Source organism: Pan troglodytes, chromosome 15 (assembly GCF_028858775.2).
Source record: "Pan troglodytes isolate AG18354 chromosome 15, NHGRI_mPanTro3-v2.0_pri, whole genome shotgun sequence".
Classification (NCBI taxonomy): Eukaryota; Metazoa; Chordata; class Mammalia; order Primates; family Hominidae; genus Pan; species Pan troglodytes.
In genome coordinates, this window is record NC_072413.2 from 47,600,280 (window position 1) to 47,623,882 (window position 23,603).

General features: G+C 44.6%; 2 protein-coding genes across 5 annotated transcripts; both read left to right on the forward strand.

Moving 5' to 3' along the window:
• The first annotated feature begins 1,609 nt into the window (after positions 1-1,609).
• Positions 1,610-20,140, forward strand: LRR1 (leucine rich repeat protein 1). Of its 2 annotated transcripts, XM_001143673.8 has the most exons (4): positions 1,610-4,731; positions 7,865-7,963; positions 12,904-13,625; positions 19,724-20,140. In XM_001143673.8, exons 1-4 carry the CDS (start codon positions 4,549-4,551, stop codon positions 19,962-19,964), a joined length of 1,245 nt encoding a protein of 414 aa, XP_001143673.2. In that variant the 5' UTR covers positions 1,610-4,548; the 3' UTR covers positions 19,965-20,140. The 2 variants fall into 2 exon arrangements, with proteins under 2 accessions (XP_001143673.2, XP_003339304.1); XM_003339256.7 differs by lacking the exon at positions 12,904-13,625.
• Positions 5,100-20,140, forward strand: LOC101059615 (rho-related GTP-binding protein RhoQ-like). Of its 3 annotated transcripts, XM_063793327.1 has the most exons (5): positions 5,402-6,197; positions 7,865-7,963; positions 9,055-9,121; positions 12,904-13,625; positions 19,724-20,140. In XM_063793327.1, exon 1 carries the CDS (start codon positions 5,494-5,496, stop codon positions 6,103-6,105), a length of 612 nt encoding a protein of 203 aa, XP_063649397.1. In that variant the 5' UTR covers positions 5,402-5,493; the 3' UTR covers positions 6,106-6,197; positions 7,865-7,963; positions 9,055-9,121; positions 12,904-13,625; positions 19,724-20,140. The 3 variants fall into 3 exon arrangements, with proteins under 3 accessions (XP_063649399.1, XP_063649397.1, XP_063649398.1); XM_063793329.1 differs by lacking the exon at positions 9,055-9,121 and having other exon boundaries at positions 5,100-6,197; XM_063793328.1 differs by lacking the exons at positions 7,865-7,963; positions 9,055-9,121; positions 19,724-20,140 and having other exon boundaries at positions 12,904-12,980.
• Positions 20,141-23,603: the final 3,463 nt, after the last annotated feature.

Consider the following 23,603-nt stretch of genomic DNA (forward strand, 5'->3'; position numbering starts at 1 on the left):
ATAATCGTGGAAACACAATCTATAAGACATTCAAAGAGTGTCACTGATGAAAGGCAGAACTTAGAGGAGTGAAAGTTGCAGATACCAGGATGAAATCACTTTTGTCAGAACCAAACAAAATAGGGCCAGAAAGGCAAAAAGGAAAGGGCTCATGTTTGTATGTCTGAGATAAGAACTGTTTCTGAAGACTTTCTAAAAACTCCACAAGAGATCACTTCACATCCTTCACACATGTCCTCCTTTGCACAGTTGGCAGGTTTCAGACATATACATATATTTCTATGACAAGGCTTATCATTCTTTAGGACTGCAGTAATTTAGATAAGAAGCTCTCAAAAGAACACTTGCCCAGTAACAGCATCTCCACCAATGAACTGATGACAGCTCTGGCTCTGAGCCTCTGGAACCAATGAACTCTGTTCATTGAACAGAACTCTTGCTTCTGTTTCCAAGCAGCTTTATTTGAACTTGCCCTTTTTGCCAATAAAAGCTTCCTTTTACCCTTCCCTCACTGGACGTACTTTTGGCTTGCCATTTCGTGCATCCTGAATTCTAATATTCTCTTCCCATTTCTGAATAAATTCAACATATTTGGAGATATTTTTCTCCAGTCTTTTTTTTTCCCTTTTTTGAGATTGAAAGAGGTCTGATGCTTAGGTGCATATTTTTTAACTATTTAGCTGTATTGAGTCTTAGATGATGTTTACCACTAAAAAAAAACTAACTCCAACATCTGGATCAAATGTGCTAGGGCAAGCAAGTCTACACTGTCCACAGATTGTGACCTCGTTCTTTAAGAATCTGATGTGGGCGGGGCATGGTGGCTCATACCTGTAATCCGAGCACTTTGGGAGGCTGAGGCAGGAGGACAGCTTGAGGTCAGGAGTTCAAGACCAGACTAAGCAACATAGCAAGAACCCCCATCTCTAGCAAAAAGTAAAAAAACAAACAAAAAAACCACACACATCTGGCCATGGTGGCACGCACCTGTAGTCTCAGCTACTCGGGAGGCTGGGGTAGGAGGATGGCTTGAGCCCAGGAGTTTGAGGTTGCAGTGAGCTATGAATGTTGCCACTGCACTCCAGCCTGGGTGAAACCCTGTCTCCAAAACTAAGCTAAACTAAAAAAAAAAAAAAAATTCTGATGTGATGGTGATTTTACTAGCTCAAACATAATGAGCTACAAAGTGAGCAAAGTTCACTATGACTACAAATGAAAAGTTAAAAGAAATCCATTGTCGGCAGGGCGCGGTGGCTCACGGCTGTAATCCCAGCACTTTGGGAGGCTGAGGCGGGTGGATCACCAGAGGTCAGGAGTTCGAGACCAGCCTGACCAATATGGTGAAACCCCGTCTGTACTAAAAATACAAAAATTAACTGGGCATGGTGACAGGCACCTGTAATCCCAGCTACTCAGGAGGCTGAGGCAGGAGAATCGCTTGAGCCGGGGAGGCTGAGGTTGCAGTGAGGCGAGATCGTGCCACTGCACTCCAGCTGGGCAACAGAGCGGAAGGAAGGAAGAAATGAAGGAGGGAGGGAAGGAGGGAGGGAGGGAGGGAGGGAACCATTATCTGTTGAATACCTAGTATGTGCCAGAAAGCCAGGGAAATAAATGAAAAGTGCAATTGGAGCTTGCAAAAAGGAAGGTCAAGATGCTAAAGAAGGTTTAGCGGAAACTGAACTGGGATTTGATCATATTAATTAATATGAACAAAAAGAGAGAAAAGAATGTAGTTTGTAGGCCAGGTAGAAGAAGAACTAATTTTATAGAAGAAAAACAAATCTAAATGTTATATCTTTTATTTCTCTTGTCAAAAACTTGTAGCCCAATTATTTTTAACTCCTTATGTATTTCCATTTTCAGTCTGTCTACAAGGAAAACTGACTCGAGGTAATTAAGGATAGAGATCAAGGGGCAGATTTTATTTGTATGGTGGTAAAGTTCAAAGGGCTCTTTGCTCCACAAGCGATCCACTAAGACCAAAAACTTTAGGTGTACTCTAAAGTGTCACATCCAAGTATTTAAACCATTAAATTTGGGTGGACAAAGGGGAGGATGTGGAAAGGGAAATGAGATACCAAAAACTGATAGATGTTTAAAAAAGAGGTAGTTTGGAAACTACCTTTTTTGAGACTGACAATTAGGAAGATACATTTTTGGCAGTATATACCACTGTTTCACTCTAAAATCACCGTTGAACTGTTATGTAACTTTCATCTATTTATTTAATTACTGAATCCATGCTTCAACAACCCAAGCCTAAGTAACACCAAATAAAGGACTGAGATTGAGGCTTTTTTTTTTTTTTTTTTTTTTTGAGACAAGGTCTCGCTCTGTCGCCCAGGCTGGAGGGCAGTTCTTCGCTCACTACCTCTGCCTCCTAGGCTCAAGCTGGGACTACAGACGCGCGCCGCCCCGCCCAACTAATTTTTTCTTCTTCTTTTTTTTTTTTTTTTTGAGAGTCTCGCTCTGTCGCCCAGGCTGGAGTGCAGTGGCACTATCTCGGCTCACTGCAACCTCCGTCTCCCGGGTTCAAGCGATTCTCCTGCCTCAGCTTCCCGAGTAGCTGGGACTACAGGTGCGCGCCACCACTCTGTCTAATTTTTGTATTTTTAGTAGAGACGGGGTTTCACCATGCCGGCCAGGCTGGTCTCCAACTCCCGACCTCAGGCGATTCTCCCGCCTCGGCTTCCCAAAGTGCTGGGATTACAGTCGTGAGCCACCGCGCCCGGCCTAGTTAATTTTTTAATTTAATTTTTTTGTGGAGACGAGGTCTCACTATTACCCAGGCTAATCTCGAACTTCTGGGCTAAGCGATCCTCCTGCCTCGGGCCTCCCAAATTGTTGGGCTTACAGGCGTGAGCCACCGCACCTGGCGGAACATTTCTACTCTAATGAAAATTATAACAGTTTTTACAGTTTTCCTAGCTCCCAACTGTACCTATAAGTTCAGAGTCCATTTAATGTACTTGTAATAATTCAGGCTGGTGTTTTATTATCTTTTCTACATTATTACCCTCTCAAAGAACAAAAGCAGGTAACTCCTATAAAGTCTAATAGTCTGAAAATTGTAGTGTCCGTTTTCTCTTTAGCCATAAAGTTTTGCTTAAATGCTGAGTCGCGTTTTAATGCTCTACTAGATGTACATATAAGAATACTAAATGGAGGGAAAGTAATTTTTTTCTTTTTTTTTTTTTTTGAGACGGGGTCACTCAGGCTGGAGTGCCAGTGCGCGATTACGGCTCACCGCAGCCTCTCGACCTCCCCAGGCTCAAGTGATCCTGCCACCTCAGCCTCCCCAATAGCTGGGACTACAGACACGCGCCACCACGCCCGGCTAATTTTTTTGTATTTTTCTTAGAGACTGGGTTTTGCCATGTTGCCCAAACTGGTCTTGAACTCCTGGGCTCAAGCGACCTGCCTGCCTCAGCCCCGCAAAGTGCTGGGATTACAGGCGTGAGCCACCGCGCCCGGCCATAATTTTATCTTAATCACTTTTTTCCAGGAACTATTACGTTTTAAAGAATGAGGAATTAACTGACAACACTTCAGGTTCAACATGTAAATAGGGACGCTCATTTGAAAATAAATCACATTTTGTCACAGTTGTATTGAAAAATCGGTATTTCTGAACGTCATTTTACCATTACGGAAGTATAACTCAGACACAATAAAATGTTTAATATACGGCTAGGATTAGGTTAAGGTGAGAGAGGCGCCTAGAGCACAAATTTTAAGGAGGCAAGACCACGACCCCGACCGTGAGCGCCTCCTTAACATTTGCTCCCCAGGCGCTTCCCACTCCCCAGCCGGGCCCCGTCCTAGTTCAATCAATCAAGAAAATCAAGAGTACGAAGGCCTTGTGCGGTCTGGACGGTCTTTCCACGTCTCAGGTGCAGTTAAGCCAGTCATACTCCATCCACCCTACCCGCCATGAAAAATTATTTGTTCAGCAGGAATTGCCAAGTCAAATACAGCCATATAAAGCCCCCCTCCGACGTGCCAGGTGTGCCTCCGCAGAGCAGCCACCAAAACCACCAGCAGCCCGTCCGCGCCGGGAAATGCGCCCTCGCTGGCTTACGGGGCCACTCAGACAGTTCTAAGTGCCTTTCCCTGTAACGCAGAGGCACACCTGCCTTCCCTCGGGAAACAGCGGCCCGACGTGCGCCGGCAACGCGTAAAGCGTCAACAGCTGAAACCCTCGGAATCCTCCCCGAACAGAAACAACCACCGCTGCCAGCTGCGCGTTCGGGGGAAAAGACGTTGCGCCCCCGCCGATGCCGGTTTCCCGGGCGCGAGCCCGGATCCAGGTGGTCAGTCCCGGTACGCAACCACGGCGAGAACCCGGCCCTGCTAAGGGAGAAGGGATGCCGTTTCCCGCGGGCTTCATACAGACACGGTGCTAAGACAGCCCGAGTCGCGGACCAGTCCAACAGGCAGGCGGATCAGTGGGCAGCCCGCGTGCGCGAGGACCCCGATGGCGGCGCCGGGTGGCGGGAAGGAGGAAGTTTCAAAGCCAGCTTGACCTGGTTGTGGCCGCTGGGCGAGATGAAGCTACACTGTGAGGTGGAGGTGATCAGCCGGCACTTGCCCGCCTTGGGGCTTAGGAACCGGGGCAAGGGCGTCCGAGCCGTGTTGAGCCTCTGTCAGCAGACTTCCAGGAGTCAGCCGCCGGTCCGAGCCTTCCTGCTCATCTCCACCCTGAAGGACAAGCGCGGGACCCGCTATGAGGTGCGTGAAGTGGGCAGGCCCTGTCAGTCTCGCGTTCTTCTCGGAAGCCGAGACGCGGGCCACCCTCGGTCCTCATGCGCCCGGCTGCTCCCTAGGCGAAAGCCCGCCTTGGGGGTTCCTGAACTCCCAGCCTTGAGACCTACCATCAGCCCGACCCCAGGGGCCTGTGCGTCTTCCTACGGACCCGAAAGAAGAAAGCTTTGAGAGTGTACCTTTTCGCTATTTTTCCTCCCCACTTTTACGACTTTGAATTTACAGTGTTGCTATTTAGTAGTGGATGGCAATCCCGCCTGTTTCAAGTTTCTGAAATTTTGCGTGAAACAAGCGCAAATGAAGCAGCTGTCCAGTTGGGGAACAGTAAAATAACTGCAGTTCTGTTCAGTGAATTCTTTCTCCCACAATATTCTCCCTAGCTTAAAAAAGCAGGTCGGCCGCCCTCCCCACAGTTGCCGTCTCCCCCGGGGCCGGCCGGATCCTCCTGGGGAGGCCGGGCCGGGGAGAGGGCGCGGGCGCCGAGTGGCGGGGGCAGCGGGCGGGCGCGGCGACCGGGGCCGGGGCGGGGATCCGGGCGGCGACCGCGGCCGCGGGCCTGCCGCCCCCTCCCCTCCGGCGAGGGGAGCCGCTGCTTGGGGCCGGGGGGCGGCCCCGTGGTGTGGAGCGGCGGCGGCGACGGCGGCGGACCCTCCAGGCGGGCTGAGGCTGAGGCCGGGGCCGGGGCGGGGGCTCCGGGGGGACCATGCCCGGAGGCCGGCCGGCAGCAGCATGGCTCACGGGCCCGGCGCGCTGATGCTCAAGTGCGTGGTGGTCGGCGACGGGGCGGTGGGCAAGACGTGCCTACTCATGAGCTGTGCCAACGACGCCTTCCCGGAGGAGTACGTGCCCACCGTCTTCGACCACTACACAGTCAGCGTCACCGTGGGGGGCAAGCAGTACCTCCTAGGACTCTATAACACGGCCGGACAGGAAGACTATGACCGTCTGAGGCCTTTATCTTACCCAATGACCGACGTCTTCCTTATATGCTTCTCGGTGGTAAATCCAGCCTCATTTCAAAATGTGAGAGAGGAGTGGGTACCGGAACTTAAGGAATACGCACCAAATGTACCCTTTTTATTAATAGGAGCTCAGATTGATCTCCGAGATGACCCCAAAACTTTAGCAAGACTGAGTGATATGAAAGAAAAACCTATATGTGTGGAACAAGGACAGAAACTAGCAAAAGAGATAGGAGCATGCTGCTATGTGGAATGTTCAGCTTTAACCCAGAAGGGATTGAAGACTGTTTTTGATGAGGCTATCATAGCCATTTTAACTCCAAAGAAACACACTGTAAAAAAAAAAAGAATAGGATCAAGATGTATAAACTTTGTTTAATTACGTGAGAAACATCTTCAGTGGCCAAGGAAACTGTCCATTTCTCTTAGAAAGCAAATGAAATGCTGCAGCTATACCCAGACCTTTTATAGGTAATGAAGCAGTTCAAAACTTGAAAGAAAACAAAACCTGTCCTCAGAATTCTGTAAAGTTTATTAAGAATGTTCCTTAAAGATTTAAGAAGCAGTAAGCAGCATCTGAAGCCACAATCTATTATAAATACTTTATTTCAACTATAAGGTACAATCTCTCAGGGGTTTCATAGTTTAAAAAGCTACAATCAGATCATGTTGTAACTACATAAAAAACAGAGCTGTAGATGGAACTGCTTGGCTTTGACCATACACATTTTTGCACAGCCCTTACAGAATCTGCACAAAGAAATATCTCCCTTTGCTCCAGTTAATTGTTCTTGTATGTAAGTTGCTTTCTATTCCAGCATACCCAGAGTGGTGAAATAATAAGGCCAGCCACGTAGCCAAAGGTCGCTCCAAGCGTACAGGAGATGGGCCATACCTGAGGAGAGAATGTATGAGGTCAAAAAAGAACAAATGTTTTATTACTTGAGCACAAGTGTAACCTAAATATTTCTATATTAAAGCTTAATGTGCTTTCTTAAAAAAAAAAAAAAGCAGGTCACAGCATCCTGCACTTGCCTTGTCTTGATATTTGTTATGCTTATAAGTACTTGTTTAATAACTATCTCTCATCAGATTGTCAACTCTTTAAGTGTAGTTACCCTGTCAGTCTTATTCATTGCTATGTCCCAAGCCCCTATTAGAGTACCTGGTACATAGTGGGTTCTGAATCAATAGTTGTTGAAATCTAAAGCAGATGCAACAGCAATCATTAATTTTTTTTTAATTTTAAATATGCCATTTATATAGATGATAATCATTAAATTTTTTTTGAGCACTCATTATGTGTCAGTCATCGTTCTAGCACTCAGGATAGAATAGCAAAGGAGACAAGATTCCTGCTCTCATGGAGTTTGTATATAACCTACTGGGAGGTGTGCCCACCCCAGGCTAATGGACTGAAGTTATGAAGGCAAGTAACTGCTATTGGCAACTCTTCCTACAGTTACATAGTTGGAATGGGAGAAAAGGAGCATTCTCTCAAAACATGGTGATCCTGTTCTCAAAGGAGAGTTACTGGACAGACAGAGCAGTAACATCCACCACCAGCTAGATGAGGAGTATAACTTCCCAACTGCTAAAAAAAAAAAAAAAAAACTTTAAAACTTGGCCAGGTGCCGTGGCTCATGCCTGTAATCCCAGCACTTTGGTAGGCCCAGGCAGGCGGATCACTTGAGGCCAGGAGTTCTAGACCAGCTTGGCCAACATGATGAAACCCTGTTTCTACTAAAAATACAAAAATTAGCTGGGCATGGTGGCACGCACCTGTAATCCGAGCTACTCAGGAGGCTGAGTCACGGGAATTGCTTGAACCTGGGAAGCGGAGGTTGCAGTGATGGCACCACTTCACTCCATCCTGGGTGAGAGTGAGTGAGACTCTGTCTCAAAAAAAAACAACTTTTTTTGTTTTTTTTTTTTTGAGAAGGAGTCTCTTTCTGTTGCCCAGCCTGGAGTGCAGTGGCGTGATAAAAAGCTTTAAAACTTAAAATGAAAACACTCAGACTCAAGGACTAAAAGCCAAACCAAAGCCTGGCAAAGTAACTGGCACATTCTAGTTGTAATAAATGTTACTGAGTAACAATAATTAGTTTTGTTCTTTTTTTTCTACTGGTTTTATGCAGCTAAGGGAGAACATTGAGCAATTCTTCACCAAATTTGTAGATGAGGGGAAAGCCACTGTTCGGTTAAAGGAGCCTCCTGTGGATATCTGTCTAAGTAAGGTATGGTATTAAAAACATTAATGATTAATGTTTGGCTGTATTTTCTATATTTTTTAGAAACAGAGTCTTGTTCTGTCACCCAAGCTGAAGTACAGTGGCATAGTCATAGCTCACTGCAGCCTCAAACACCTAGGCTCAAGCGAGCCTCCTGAATATCTGGGACTAAAGGTGTACCTCACCACTCCTGGATAAATTTTTAAAATAACTTTTTGTAGAGACGGAGTCTTGATATGATGCTGCCCAGACTGGCCTTGAACTCCTGGCCTCAAGCGATCCTCTTGCCTCAGCCTCCCAAAGTGTTGGGATTATAAGCATGAGCCACCATACTTGGCCTGGCGTGTGTTTGCTTGCTTGCTTGCTTTGTTTGTTTGTTTGTTTGTTTGTTTTGAGACGGAGTTTTGCTCTTGCTGCCCAGGCTGGAGTGTAGTGGCACGATCTCAGCTCACTGCAACCTCCACCTCCCAGGTTCAAACAATTCTCCTGCCTCAGCCTCCCGAGTAGCTGGGATTACAGACACCCACCACCATGCGTGGCTGATTTTTTTTTTTTTTTGTATCTTTAGTAGAGACAGGGTTTCACCATGTTGACCAGGCTGGTCTTGAACTCCTGAACTCAGGCGATCCACCCACCTCAGCCTTCCAAAATGCTGGGATTACAGGCGTGAGCCACTGTGCTCGGCCTGGCCTGTATTTTCTTTAAAGAAGGCTGTTTGCACATTCTGATATCCCATATAGCCGAATAGGGACAGACTCTTGCAGGTTTGTTTGAAGAGGCAATGGCACAAGAGGCAGCTTCCCAAATATGCTTGTGTGCCTTCTAAAAGGGCAAAGTCTGCCTCAGTAAGATTCCCAGGATGGGAAGAAAACTGGTTTGCTTCTGTGCTCAAGATGGAGCCCTAGGGTATTCTTTGACTGGAACTCTATAAGGCAACTGCACAGGTCTACATTTTGCCAGCTAAACCACAGGTTACAAATCTAAGTTTGTTGTAATAAAAGAGGAAAAAATTCAATTAGAACCATCTTGTATTTTATTTACTGTAATCATTCTTTCTTCTTCTTCTTTTTTTTTTTTTTTTTTTTTTTTTTTTTGAGATGGAGTCTCATTCCGTCACCCAGGTTGGAGTGCAGTGGGAAGAGCTTGGTTCACTGCAACCCACAGGTGGGTGCCACCACTCCTGGTGAATTTTTGTCTACCGTGCCTGGCCCCTACTGTAATCATTCCTCTTTTTTTTTTTTTTTTTTTTTTTTTGAGACAGAGTCTCTCCCTGTCACCCAGGCTGGATTACAGTGGCGTGATCTCAGCTCACTGCAACCTCCACCTCCCGGGTTCAAGCGATTCTCCTGCCCCAGCCTCCCAGTAGCTGGGATTACAGGCACGTGCCGCCATGCCCAGCTAATTTTTTGTATCTTTAGTAGAGACGGGTTTCACCATGTTGGCCCGACTGGTCTCAAACTCCTGACCTCGTGATCCGCCCACCTTGGCCGCCCAAAGTGCTGGGATTATAGGCATGAGCCACCGTGCCCGGACTGTAATCATTCTTATAAAAATATAAAATGAGGCTGGGTGCCATAGCTCACACCTGTAATCCCAGCACTTTGGAAGGCCAAGACTGGTGGATCACTTGATCTCAGGAGTTCAAGACCAGCCTGGGCAACATGGTGAAACCCTGTATCCACACACACACACACACACACACAAAATTAGCCAGGCGTGGTTTTCACACCTGTGGTGCCAGCTACTTGGGAGCCTGAGGTGGGAGGATCACTTGAGCCTGGGAGGCGCAGGTTACAATGAGCCAAGATTGCACCACTGCACTCCAACCTGGGCGACAGAGCCAGACCCTGTCTCAAACAAAACAAAACAAAACAAAAATACCATAAACTGGCTGGGTGCAGTGGCTCACGCCTGGGAGGCCGAGGCAGGAGGATCACTTAATCCCACAAGTTAGAACCTGGAGGCCAGACACGGTGGCTCACGCCTATGATCCCAGCACTTTGGGAGCCCTAGGTGGGCGGATTGCTTGAATCCAGGTGTTCAAGATCAGCCTGGGTGACATGGTGAAACCCCATCTCTACAAAAAAATTAGCCAGGCATAGTGGTGTGCACCTGTAATCTCAGCTACTTGGGAGGCTGAGGTGGAGGGTCACCTGAGCCTGGAAGGTCAAGGCTGCAGTGAACTGTGATTGCAGCCACTGCACTCCATCCTGGTTGATAGAGCAAGACCCTGTCTCAAAAAAAAGTTCAGGGCTTCGGTGAACTATGATTGTGCCACTGTACTCCAGCATGGGTGACAGAGCAAGACCCTTTCTCAAACAAAAAAAACTTATAAACCATTAGAATTTTAAAACTGGTGGTTTTTTTCTGCCCTCTGCCCTATTCCTCTTTCCCTTCCTGGTGGGTGGAAACAATGTCTCGTTGTTCAACCTTGCTTTTTTTTTTCTTTTTGGTGAGACAAGGTCTCACTCTCACCTGGGCTGGAGTGCAGTGGCACCATCACAGCTCACTGCAGCCTCGACCTTCCAGGCTCAGGTGATCCTTCCTTCTCAGCCTCCCAAGTAACTGGGACTATAGGGGCACAACACCATACCAGGCTAATTTTTTTGTACTGGTAGAGACAGGGTTTCACCTTGTTGCACAGGCTGGTCTCAAACTCCTGGGCTCAAGCAATCTGTCCACGTTGGCCTCCCAAAGTGGTGAAATTACAGGCATGGTCCACCACATCTGGCCCAACTGTGCATTATTTTTAACTCCAAGCAAAGTGCTCTGCAACATTAAAAGTTCGATAACTAAGGAGTTTGGATTGAATGGAATAATTTTGTCCCATCTCCTCCTTGTGATTTTTCATTTTTTTCTTGACTTGCAGCTTATTCTTTCACTAATTCTTCCTTTCTATCTAAAAACAAGCTGAGATCTTACTGATTTTAAAAAAAGAAAACAAATTTCTAGAAAGACAAGGCTGAATTCATTGTCTCCATTTTTTATCTTTTGACCTTTACTTTTACTGGTTTACTGAAAACACTGTCTCAGAGATCACTGATCTTTTCACTTGTCTATCACAGTATCATTATTTCTCATTATTTTTGCACTCTGTAGAATTTGACAATGATAATTACCCTTTTCTTAATAAAACTCTTTCTTTTCTTGGTATCTATGATAGGGCACTATGGTTTACCTTCAGTTTTCTTAGTCACTTCTTTGTCTCTTGCTTCCAGCAACGTTTTTTTCTATCCCCAAAATAAAGGCTTTATTTCAGTCCTCTGCTGTTTTCTGTCATACCTGCCTTCCATTTGATAGTTCAGCTGTTATATGGGTGAATCCCAAGTCTGTGAACCAGTATGCTTTATTGTACCTAGTTGACCCAGGTCTTCTCCAGACTTTTCCCTACTCTGGTTCATTGTGTACAGTGCTACCAAAATAGTATTTAGTTCTTGTCATGTAACTTTCATACTTAAAATCCCTCCACTTTACGTTGGCATCTGAGCTCATTTACAATCTGTCCTCATACTGTATTTCCAATCTTTTGCTCTACATAGCTTCCATGTTCCAACAAAAATTAGCTTTTTTTTTTTTTTGCTTTTTTTTTTTTTATATGGAGTCGCTGTGTCGCCCAGGCTGCCGTGCAGTCTTGCGATCTTGGCTTACTGCAACCTCTGCCTCCCAGTTTCAAGCAACTCTCCTGCCTCAGCCTACCAAGCAGCTGGGATTACAGGCGCCTGCCGCCATGCCCCACTAATTTTTATATTTTTAGTAGAGACGGGGTTTCACCATGTTGGCCAAGCTGGCCTTGAACTCCTAACCTCAGGTGATCCACCCACCTTGGCCTCCCAAAGTGCTAGGATTATAGGTGTGAGCCACCAGTCCCAGCCTTTTTTGTTTGTTTGTTTTGTTTTGTTTTGAGACCGAGTTTCACTTGTGTCGCCCAGGCTGGAGTGCAGTGGCGCGATCTTGGCTCACTGCAACCTCTGCCTCCCAGGTTCAAGCAATTCTCCTGCCTCAGCTTCCTGAGTAGCTGGGATTACAGGCATGCGCCACATTGCCCGGCTAATTTTTGTATTATTAGTAGAGAAGGGGTTTCACCATGTTGGCCAGGCTGGTCTGAAACTCCTGACCTCAAGTAATCCGCCTGCCTTGGCCTCCCAATGTTCTGGGATTATAGGCGTGAGTCACTACACCTGGCCTTAAACTCAAATTTTTTTTTTTTTTTTTTAATTTTTCAGATAGAGTCTTGCTCTGTTGCCCAGCCTGGAGTGCAGTGGCACAATCTCGGCTCACTGCAACCTCCGCCTCCCGGGTTCAAGCGATTCTCCTTGCTCAGCCTCCAAAGTAGCTGGGATTACAGGCATGCACTACCACGCCCAGCTAATTTTTGTATTTTTAGTAGAAACAGCGCTTCACCATGTTGGCCAGACTGGTCTCAAACTCCTGACCTCAAGTAATCCACCTGCCTCGGCCTCCCAAAGTGCTGGGATTACAGGCGTGAGCCACTGCGCCCCACCTAAACTCAAATCTTAAGTGGAATAGTCAATCATTTCCTATCTTATTTTATACTCTTATGATTTCCCTTTATTTTTTTTTTTTTTTTTTTTTTTTTGAGACAGTCTCACTCTGTTGCCCAGGCTGGAGGGCAGTGATATCATGGCTTACTGCAGCCTCTACTTCCTAGGCTCAGGTGATCCTCCCACCTCAGCCTCCCAAAGTGTTGGCATGACTTCCCTTTGAACAGTTTTATTTAGAATGTGTCCCTCCACGTAATTTTTTTCAAAAACTTTTGAACTTGAAATTTAGTCAAAATAAAGTACTAAAAAAAAGTTTTACAGTCAATTTCAGTAAATCATTGTATCACATTCATAAGTAATGCCATAGAATTTGTTATGGGAAGAACTAGCATGTATGTATTATCTCCAGTGGAATTTATAATTCTACAACTTTTATTTATTCAGGCCAATTCCAGCAGTTTAAAAGGGTTCCTTTCAGTTATGAGACTGGCTCATAGAGGCTGTAATGTTGATACACCAGTTTCAACGCTCACACCAGTGAAGACTTCAGAATTTGAAAACTTTAAAACTAAAATGGTTATCACATCCAAAAAAGACTATCCTCTAAGTAAGAATTTTCCATATTCCTTGGAACATCTTCAGACTTCTTACTGTGGGCTTGTCCGAGTTGATATGCGTATGCTTTGCTTAAAAAGCCTTAGGAAATTAGACTTGAGTCACAACCATATAAAAAAGCTTCCAGCTACAATTGGAGACCTCATACACCTTCAAGAACTTAACCTGAATGACAATCACTTGGAGTCATTTAGTGTAGCCTTGTGTCATTCTACACTCCAGAAGTCACTTCGGAGTTTGGACCTCAGCAAGAACAAAATCAAGGCACTCCCTGTGCAGTTTTGCCAGCTCCAGGAACTTAAGAATTTAAAACTTGACGATAATGAATTGATTCAATTTCCTTGCAAGATAGGACAACTAATAAACCTTCGCTTTTTGTCAGCAGCTCGAAATAAGCTTCCATTTTTGCCTAGTGAATTTAGAAATTTATCCCTTGAATACTTGGATCTTTTTGGAAATACTTTTGAACAACCAAAAGTCCTTCCAGTAATAAAGCTGCAAGCACCATTAACTTTATTGGAATCTTCTGCACGAACCATATTACATAATAGGTAAGATTTTAATAGTCATGTAATGTGGTGTCTTTGATAGCATTCTAATATTCTTATCAAACTCAGAGTAATAAAGTCTAACATTGCTTACAGTGCTATGCACAGTCTGACCCTTTGCTATAATGGTCTTGCTGTTCCTTACCTCTGCTCAGAATGATTTTTCTCCAGGAAGTCTCATTGCTCATTCCCTCACTTCATTCAGTTTTCTGCCCAAGTGTCATCCCAGAAAGGTCTTACCTGTCCATTCTATCTAAATTTTATTCCTTCCCTCCTTACATTGCTTGATTTTTTTTTTTTTTTTGTCATAGGACTCATTGCCTGTTATATATATTTTTAAACTTTTTTTTTTGTTTACTGTCAGTTTTCCCCACTAGAATGTAAGATCCATGAGCACATGGATGTTGTTTTATTCTCCACTACTTCCCTAGGATCTAAACCATGTATCCCCTGCTCCTAGCATATATTAAGCACTCAATAAGTAGTTAAATGAATGAATGGCATTGTTTCTCAAAGTGTGCTCCCCTGACCAGCAGGATCTGCATTACCTAGGAACTTCCTAGAGATGCAGGTTCTAACATTCCAGACCTACTGAATCAGAAACTGAGAGTGGGGTCCAGCTGTGTCTTAGTGAGTCTTCCAAGTGATTTTGATGTACTCTAAAATTAGAGAGTTCGCATAGTGATGAAGGGTGGTCTTTGGAGTCAGACTTGGATTTGATTCCTGGCTTCACCACTTTGTATGACTTTAACCTCTTTTTTTTTTTTTTTTTTTTTTTTTGAGACGGAGTCTCACTCTGTCGCCCAGGCTGGAGTGCAGTGGTGCGAAGCGATCTCGGCTCACTGCAAGCTCCGCCTTCCAGGTTCACGCCATTCTCGTGCCTCAGCCTCCTGAGTAGCTGGGACAGCAGGCGCCTGCCAACACGCCTGGCTAATTTTTTTTTTTTTTTTTTTTGTATTTTTAGTAGAGACGGGGTTTCACCGTGTTAGCCAGGATGGTCTCGATCTCCTGACCTCGTGATCCGCCCGTCTTGGCCTCCCAAAGTGCTGGAATTACAGGCTTGAGCCACCACACCTGGCCCTTTTTTTTTTTTTTTTTTTTTTTTGAGACAGGGTCTCACTCTGTTGCCCAGGCTGGAGTGCAGTGGTCCAATCTCAGCCCACTGCAACTTCTGCCTCCCGGACTCAAGCAACTCTTCTGCCTCAGCCTCCTGAGTAGCTGGGATTACAGGCGCCCACCGCCATGCCTGGCTCATTTTTGTATTTTCATTTTATTTATTTGTTTGAGACAGAGTCTCACTGTGTCACCCAGGCTGGAGTGCAGTGGCGCCATCTCGGCTCACTGCAACCTCTGCTTCCCGAGTTCAAGCGATTCTCCTGCTTCAGCCTCCTAAGTAGCTGAAACTGCAGGCACCCGCCACCACACCTGGCTAATTTTTTTTTGTATTTTTAGTAGAGACGGAGTTTTACTATGTTGTCCAGGCTGGTCTTGAACTCCTGACCTTGTGATCTGCCCACTTTGGCCTCCCAAAGTGCCGGGATTACAGGTGTGAGCCACCGCGCCTGGCCTTATTTTTTTAATTTTTGAGATGGAGTCTTGTTCTGTCGCCCAGGTTGGAGTGCAGTGGCATGATCTCGGCTCAACTATAACCTCTGCCTCCCGAGTTCCAGGAATTCTCCTGCCTCAGCCTTCCGAGTAGCTGGGATTACAAGCATGTGCCACCACGCACAGCTAATTTTTGTATTTTTAGCAGAGATGGGGTTTCACCATGTTGACCAGGCTGGTCTCCCAACTCCTGACCTCAGGTGATCTGCCTGTCTTGGTCTCTCAAAATGCTGGAATTACAGGTGTGAGCCTCTCAAAGTGCTGGGATTACAGGCGTGAGCCACCACACCTGACCTATTTAACCTCTTTGATTTCATTTTCTCAGCTGTGAAACAGGAAGAATAATACCCACCTTATAGAGTTGTGACGATAAATGAGCTAATGTAATGCCAAAGCATTTGGCATATAGTAGGATTCAGTAGCTGTTGGTTCTCTTCTCCTTGTCTGAACACTAACTGCATTTGGTTTCATGGACCCTGAGCGCCAGATTCATTTTGTTCAGGGTTTTTTTTTTTTTTTTTTTTTTTTTTGAGATGGAGTTTTGCTCTTGTTGCCCAGGCTGGAGTGCAGTGCGCAAGCTGGAGTGCCTCCTGGGTTCAAGTGATTCTCCTGCCTCAGCCTCCCAAGTAGCTGGGATTACAGGCTCCCGCCACCACGGCTGGCTATTTTTTTGTATTTTTAGTAGAGATGGGGTTTCACCACGTTGGCCAGGCTGGTTTTGAACTCCTGGCCTCAAGCAATCCACCTGGCTTGGCCTCCCAAAGTGCTAGGATTACAGGCATGAGCCACCACTCCCAGCCATTGTTCAGGTTGCTTTTTATTTTTTGAGACAGTCTCTTTCACTGTTGCCCGGGCTGGAGTGCAATGGCGTGATCTCAGCTCATTGCAACCTCTGCCTCCCAGGTTCAAGCAGTTCTCCTGCCTCAGCCTCCCAAGTAGCTGGGATTACAGGTGCCCACGACCATGGCCGGCTAAATTTTTGTATTTTTAGTAGAGACAGGGTTTCACTATGTTGACCAGGCTGGTCTCAAACTCCTAATCTTGTGATCCACCTGCCTCAGCCTCCCAAAGTGCTGAGATTACAGACATGAGCCACCACACCCAGCCTGTTCAGGCTTCTTGAACGCATGTCTGGAAGCTAAGATGTGGACCAAAGTATTACTGAGAACCTATAAAATGGTAGAAAGATCATATTTCAAATAAGAAATTCTGAACTTTTTTAGGGGGGAGGGGCTCTTAAAACTGACCAAAGTTAAGGAACCGGAAAACTGTACACATGAGTACACAGAATTTTGCATAAAAGGAACCTGGCTCCCACTGAAACCCAGTCCAGTCCTCTCTCCTTGCCATCCCCAATGTAAGAACTCTTACTCTAAACCAATGGTTCTCAGACGTTACTTCAAATTTAGAATAACCTGAGAAACATTTAAAACATCTGAAGGCCGGGTGCAGTGGCTTACGCCTGTAACCCCAGCACTTTGGGAGATCGAGGCAGGCGGATCACAAGGTCGGGAGTTCGAGACCACACTGACCAACATGGTGAAACCTCGTCTCTACTAAACATACAAAAATTAGCCGGGCATGGTGGTGCGCACCTGTAATCCCAGCTACTCAGGAGGCTGAGGCAGGAGAATCACTTGAACCCAGGAGGCAGAGGTTGCAGTGAGCCGAGATGGCACCACTGCACTCCAGCTTGGGAGTGCAGATTGAGACTCCGTCTCAATCAGTCAATCAGTTAATTAAATAAAATCACCAGAGGTGATACTGATGATTCAGGTTAAATCCACTGATTTGAGGGAACTCCAAACGATATCTTTTGGCAGTGAGGTGCACCTGAGGCTATTGTTTCTCTAAGACATACATAAAAGAAATTGTAAGAATTGTAAGGCTAGGCGCAGTGGCTCACCCCTGTAATCCCAGCACTTTGGGAGGTCGAGGTGGGTGGATCACTTGAGGCCAGGAGTTTGAGACTAGCAGGGCTAATATGGTGAAACCCTGTCTCCACTAAAAATACAAAAATTAACAGGGTGTTGTGGCGGGCACCTGTAGTCTCAGCTACTGGGGAGGCTGAGGCAGGATATATTACTTGAACCCGGGAGGTTGAGGTTGTAGTGAGCCGAGATCGTAGCACTGCACTACAGCCTGGGCTGCAGAGTGAGACTGCGTCTCAAAAAAAAAAAAAAGAAAAGAAAGAAATTGTATATTGTATTTATTCAAATTTGAAAATTATGTCCAAATGAGAAATGTTATAGTTTTGATTTGAAAAGACTATAACAAGTTTGGCTAAATGATCAGGTGAAAACATGCTGAAGTCCAACATGAAAAAGTACAAAGATGGAAGGAAAAAAATAGATGATCAAAATGTGATATAATTGGCAAGGCACAATTTGGCAGAATAGTAATTTATTAGTGCTGAATGATTTCGCATTATAGCATTTATGTTGCTTTTTAAATCTTAGCGCTATTAATATAGCTTTCTTGTAAGATGACTGAACCTTTGTTGAAGTATAATTTTGCGTGTTTTAAGCTCCCTTGTTTTAAAAAGTATATAGATTTAAAGCTGTGACACCAAAACCTATTATCTAGCTGTTGATAAATGGCTCTAACTACTGGTTACAAGCATACAGTTATGATCTATTAGGAAAATATGTGGGAATTTAAGTTATGTCAGATAGAAAATACAGTTTTTAACTGTTGTCTGTTTCCTCAATCTAGAACCATCTGTCTGAAAGAGATTAATGTAAACATGTGGGAGACACTCCCTGGCAGAGTTTTTTTTAAAATGGTTACTTAAGCAACAGATTAATAAGTCTTTTTATGAAAAATTTAAAAATTGCAAATAGGGCCATCCTAGATCCCGTACCAAAGGTAACCGCTGTTTTTTTATTTGAAATGTGTATCTTTTCAGACTTTTCTGACAGGGTTTTAAACTCTCATTTTAAGTTGTAAGACTAGGCTTGTTTATTTGTTGAAAAATATCTGAGCACCTATTATGTGCCAGCCTAAGCTAGAGACTAGAGAAACAACAAAGAACAAGACACCGTGTGGGAGGCAAAGTGGCTGGAGTATGGTTGTGTTTAGCGGGGAGGTTTGGGCAGTGGGCAGGCAATCTCAAGACTGTGTTTTAGTGTCTTGTAGATGATTTAAAAACTTGACCTCAAGGCCCAGCGCAGTGGCTCTTGCCTGTAATCTCAGCACTTTGGGAGGCCGAGGTGGGCGGATCACTTGAGGTCAGGAGTTCAAGACCAGCCTGGCCAACATGGTTAACCCCCATCTCTACTAAAAATGCGAAAATTAGCCAGGCCAGGCATGGTGGCTCAAGCCTGTAATCCCAGCACTTTGGGAGGCCAAGGCGGACAGATCACAAGGTCAGGAGATCGAGACCATCCTGGCTAACATGGTGAAACCCTGCCTCTACTAAAAATACAAAAAATTAGCCAGGCGTGGTGGCGGGCACCTATAGTCCCAGCTACTCGGGAGGCTGAGGCAGGAGAATGGCATGAACCCGGGAGGCGGAGCTTGCAGTGAGCCGAGATTGTGCCACTGCGCTCCAGCCTGGGAGACAGAGCGAGACTCCATCTCAAAAAAAAAAAAAAAAAAAATTAGCCGGGAATGTTGGCGTGTGCCTGTAATCCCAGCTACTTGGGAGGCTGAGGCAGGAGAATAGCTTGAACCCTGGAGGTGGAGGTTGCAATGAGCTGAGATTGCACCACTGCACTCCAGTCTGGGCAACAGAGTGAGACTCCATCTCAAAAAAAAAAAAAGTTTAGGCCAGGTGCGGTGGCTCACACCTTTAATCCTAGCACTTTGGGAGGCTGAAGCAGGCAGATCACGTGACGTCAGGAGTTCGAGACCAGCCTGGCCAACATGGTGAAACCTCGTCTCTACTAAAAATACAATGCAAAAAAAAATTATCTGGGCGTGGTGGTAGGCGCCTGTAATCCCAGCTACTTGGGAGGCTGAGGCAGAAGAATTGCTTGAACCCAGGAGGCAGAGATTGCAGTGAGAGCACGCACCACTGCACTCTAGCCTGGGCGTCAAAGCGAGACTCTCAAAAAATAAAAATCAAAAGTTTGACTTGGGCACCACTGAAGGGTTTTAAGTGTGAGAGTGAAATGCCTTAAGCAAGGTAAGGTTAGCCTTACTTGCCCAGCCACTAAAGTAAAACTCATGTCCCAAGTAACATGTATTTTAAATTTGTCTTGGAGAGTTTAAATTTCCCTTTTGAACAATTGATCCCTGGAAGAGCCTATTTAAAGGACAGGTGACTTTTTCATTCCATTTAGGGAGTTATGCTATTAAGTGGTTGTGCTGGAAGATATTTTATGGTGTGGTATCTGAAGTTTACAATATGTCATATATTGTTTTTTAGTATATTTTAAATATACTAATCACTTAATAATTTTACTTTTCATTGTTACAATTCCATGTCCTAATAATTCATGTCCTGAATCTAGTAACATGTTATAAAATATTTTTATCATTCTTTCCAATAGGATTCCATATGGCTCTCATATCATTCCATTCCATCTCTGCCAAGATTTGGATACCGCAAAAATTTGTGTTTGTGGAAGATTCTGTCTGAACTCTTTCATTCAAGGAACTACTACCATGAATCTGCATTCTGTTGCCCACACTGTGGTCTTAGTAGATAATTTGGGTGGTACTGAAGCACCTATTATCTCTTATTTCTGTTCTCTAGGCTGTTATGTAAATTCCTCTGATATGTTAAAGTAATGGGTGAGACCAGAAAAAGAAATTTCAATAACAGATCAGTTTGGGGTGCATGTATGATTTTGCAGCGTCAAATTGGAGTAAGGGAAGATTTCTGTATACTTGCTGGAGAGGAGGAATGTGTATAGTTACTCATTTAGATGACTCCAAAACTTTTATTAAAACCAATTTTAATTTTACTGTGGTGTTAACTTTTTTTTAATTTATTGCACTTGTGTTTATTTCACCCTAAAGTTTCCAAGATGGGTTGTGGAGATACCTTTTAATGTTAAACAGATATTGATCCCAGTTAAACACATCTGAGTTTCTGTATGCAGAAAATATCTCTTGGAGGACTAATATGTCCTAAATTATAGTGAAAACTTGTTTATTATGAAATTATATGTAAGTTTTTAAGCATACCACTTTTTGTGTTTTTCAGATACATTATTCTACATGTGGAATTTACATTTACCAAGCAAAAAGTAGGAATTGTTTCAGGAAAGACTTTAGCTTTTATAATTTTTAAAAATGTTCCCATAGTAGTTGTTGTGGTTTCTTTTTTTGTTTTTGTTTTTCTAAGATGGAGTCTCTGTCTCCCAGGCTGGAGTGCAGTGGCGCAATCTCGGCTCACTGCAACCTCCGCCTCAGCCTCCTGAGTAGCTGCGGTTGCAGGCGCACGCCACCATACCCAGCTAATTTTTTGTATTTTTTGTATTTTTCAGCTAACTTTTTGTATTTTTCACGGTGTTTCACCATGTTGGCCAGGCTGGTCTTGAACTCCTGACCTCAAATGATCTACCCATCTGGGCATCCCAGAGTGCTGGGATTACAGGCTTGAGTCACCGTGCCTTGGGATTGGGTGGGATGGGAAAGGGAACAGAAAATTGCTACTTTTTTTTTTTTTTTTTTTTTTTAGACAGAGTCTTACTCTGTCACCCAGGCTGGAGTGCAACGGCATGGTCTTGGCTCACTGCAACCTCCGCCTCCCAGGTTCAAGCGATTCTCCTGCCTCAGCCTCCCAAGTAGCTGGGACTATAGGTGTGTGCCACCACACCCGGCTAATTTTTATGTATTTTTAGTAGAGACAGGGTTTCACTATGATGGCCAGGCTGGTCTCAAACTCCTGACTTCATTATACGCCCGCCTTGGCCTCCCAAAGTGCTGGGATTACAGGAGTGAGCCACTGTGCCCGGCCAAAAATTGCTACTTTTTGCTGATTACATTTTGTATTATTAGGGTGGGTTTTTAAATTATTTTTGTCACATAATATGACAAAAATGTTTAATATATTATTTTTGTCATATTAAATGACAAAATGTTTAATGTTTTTGATTTTAAAAGTAGTGGCAATACACCAGCTAAATGGTGATTTGGGCCCGGTGCAGTGGCTCATGCCTGTAATCCCAACACTTCAGGAGGTCGAGGCGGGCATATTGCTCAAGCCCAGGAATTCAAGACCAGCCTGGGCACGAAGACAAAATCCTATCTCTACAAAAAATGCAAAACTTAACTGAGCATTGTGGTGTACGCCTGTAGTCCTGGCTACTCTGGAGGCTGAAGTGGGAGGATCACTTGAGCATGGGAGATTACAGTGAGCCAAGATCATGCCACTGCACTCAATCCTGGGTGACAGATGGAGACCCTGTCTCAAAAAAAGATGACGTGAACTAGGGCATAAGGAATGGAAAAATAACCAACTTGAAAGACTCATGGAAAATAGAACCAGTATTAACTTTTTCATTCTGTTCATTCCCACTGACCTACCTCAAGTCAGCCTCTCCACCAGAACATTGCAATAACCTCAGCCTGGTTTTTGTGAACAAAGGAAAGAATAAAAGTTACTGGAGAAAAGCCCTCTCCAGTGTTAATGTAATTGCTGTTTTGGGCTTGTTAGCAGGGTCTCTGTAAGATTATTTCTTACAAAATAATTACCTTACCGCCTTTGTCTTCCTAAAATGTTTATTTGGGGCATTTTTTTTTCTTTTTTGAAAGTTCAGATACTCCTGAGTAGATGCAGTTTTGTTTGTTTGTTTTTTGAGATGGAGTCTTGCTCTGTCACCCAGGCTGGTGTGCAATGGCGTGGTCTTGGCTCACTGCAACCTCCGCTCTGCCTCCCGAGTTCAAGTGATTCTCCTGCGTCAGCCTCCCGAGTAGCTGGGATTATAGGCGTGTGTCACCACACCCGGCTAATTTTTGTATTTTTAGTAGAGACAGGGTTTCACTATGTTGACCAGGCCGGTCTCAAAACTCCTGACCTCATGATCCGCCCTCCTCGGCCTTCCAAAGTGCTGAGATTACAGGCAATGAGCCACCACGCCTGGCCATCTAATTTTTATATAGTAGAGACAGTGTTTCACCATGTTGGTCAGGCTGATTTTGAACTCCTGACCTCAAGTGATCCGCCCACCTCGGCCTCACAAACTGCTGGGATTACAGGCATGACCCACTGCACTCAGCCGTTCCAGGTGTTTTATAAGCAGCATTTAATCTTTAAAAATCACCCTACGAGAGAAGTACCATGAACCCAAATCAGATTTTAAGCCCAGGCTACTGTATTCTAGTTAATTTACTTTTGGTCTTTAAAACCAAGAATTCCCTAAGTATTTTAGGATTTTCTAAACTCGTAGGTTGGTGAGGGATTGTCCATAAATATTACAAAATAGCTGAATTAAAACATTCTTTAAAAAGTGATGGTAGGCCAGGTGAGGTGGCTCATGCCTGTAATCCCAACACTTTAGGCTGAAATGGGTAGATAACCTTTGAGCCCAGGAATTTGAGACCAGCCTGAGGAACAAGGCAAAACTCCGTCTCTATAAAAAACACAAAAATTAGCCAAGCAAAAAAAAAAAAAAAAAAAAAAAAATTAGCCAAGCATAGTGCTGCATGCCTGTAGTCCTAGCTACAGCTACTAGGAAGGCTGAGGTGAGAGGATAGCTTGAGCCTAGGAGGCCAAAGCTGCAGTGAGCTGTGAGTATGCCACTGCACTCCAGCCTGGGCAACAGAGCGAGACCCCTGTCTCCAAAAAAAGGAAAAAGTGATGGTGATGTATTTAAAAATAAACTCGTATAGATGATTTTTACATTTTTTTTTACAATCAAATGCAGCTATAATAGTCAGTTATTGGGATTATGTGCAAACCATCTGTTACTCCTACACACCCTAGCCCTTTGCATTCCTCTAACTACTGTCATTCCCATGTATCTTAGTCAACTTAAATTCATATACAAAAGGCAGAATTTGACCTCTTATAACCCCTACCTTTTCCCAGTTTTTCACTTGATACTGAACTTTTCTTGCCTTTCACAAGGCTCAACTTTTTTTCATTGTGAATTTCAACCTTCTTGTTTTCAGTCATAACTCCTAAACCTTCCCAACTGTCAAGTTCTGGCCAAGCACAGTAGCACACTGTAATCCCAACCCTTTGGGAGGCTGAGATGGGAGAATTGCTTGAGCCCAGGAGTTGAGACCAGCCTAGGCTCAAGAATTGCTTGAGCCCAGGAGTGAGAGACCCCATCTTTAAAAAAAAAAAAAGAAAAGAAAAAAAAAGAAATAAAATTAGCCAGGCAAATTCGCCAGGCATGGTGGTACCCAACTACTCCAAGGCTAAGGCAGGACCTACAGAGCTACAGAGCCTGAGAGGCCACAGTAAGCCATGAATGT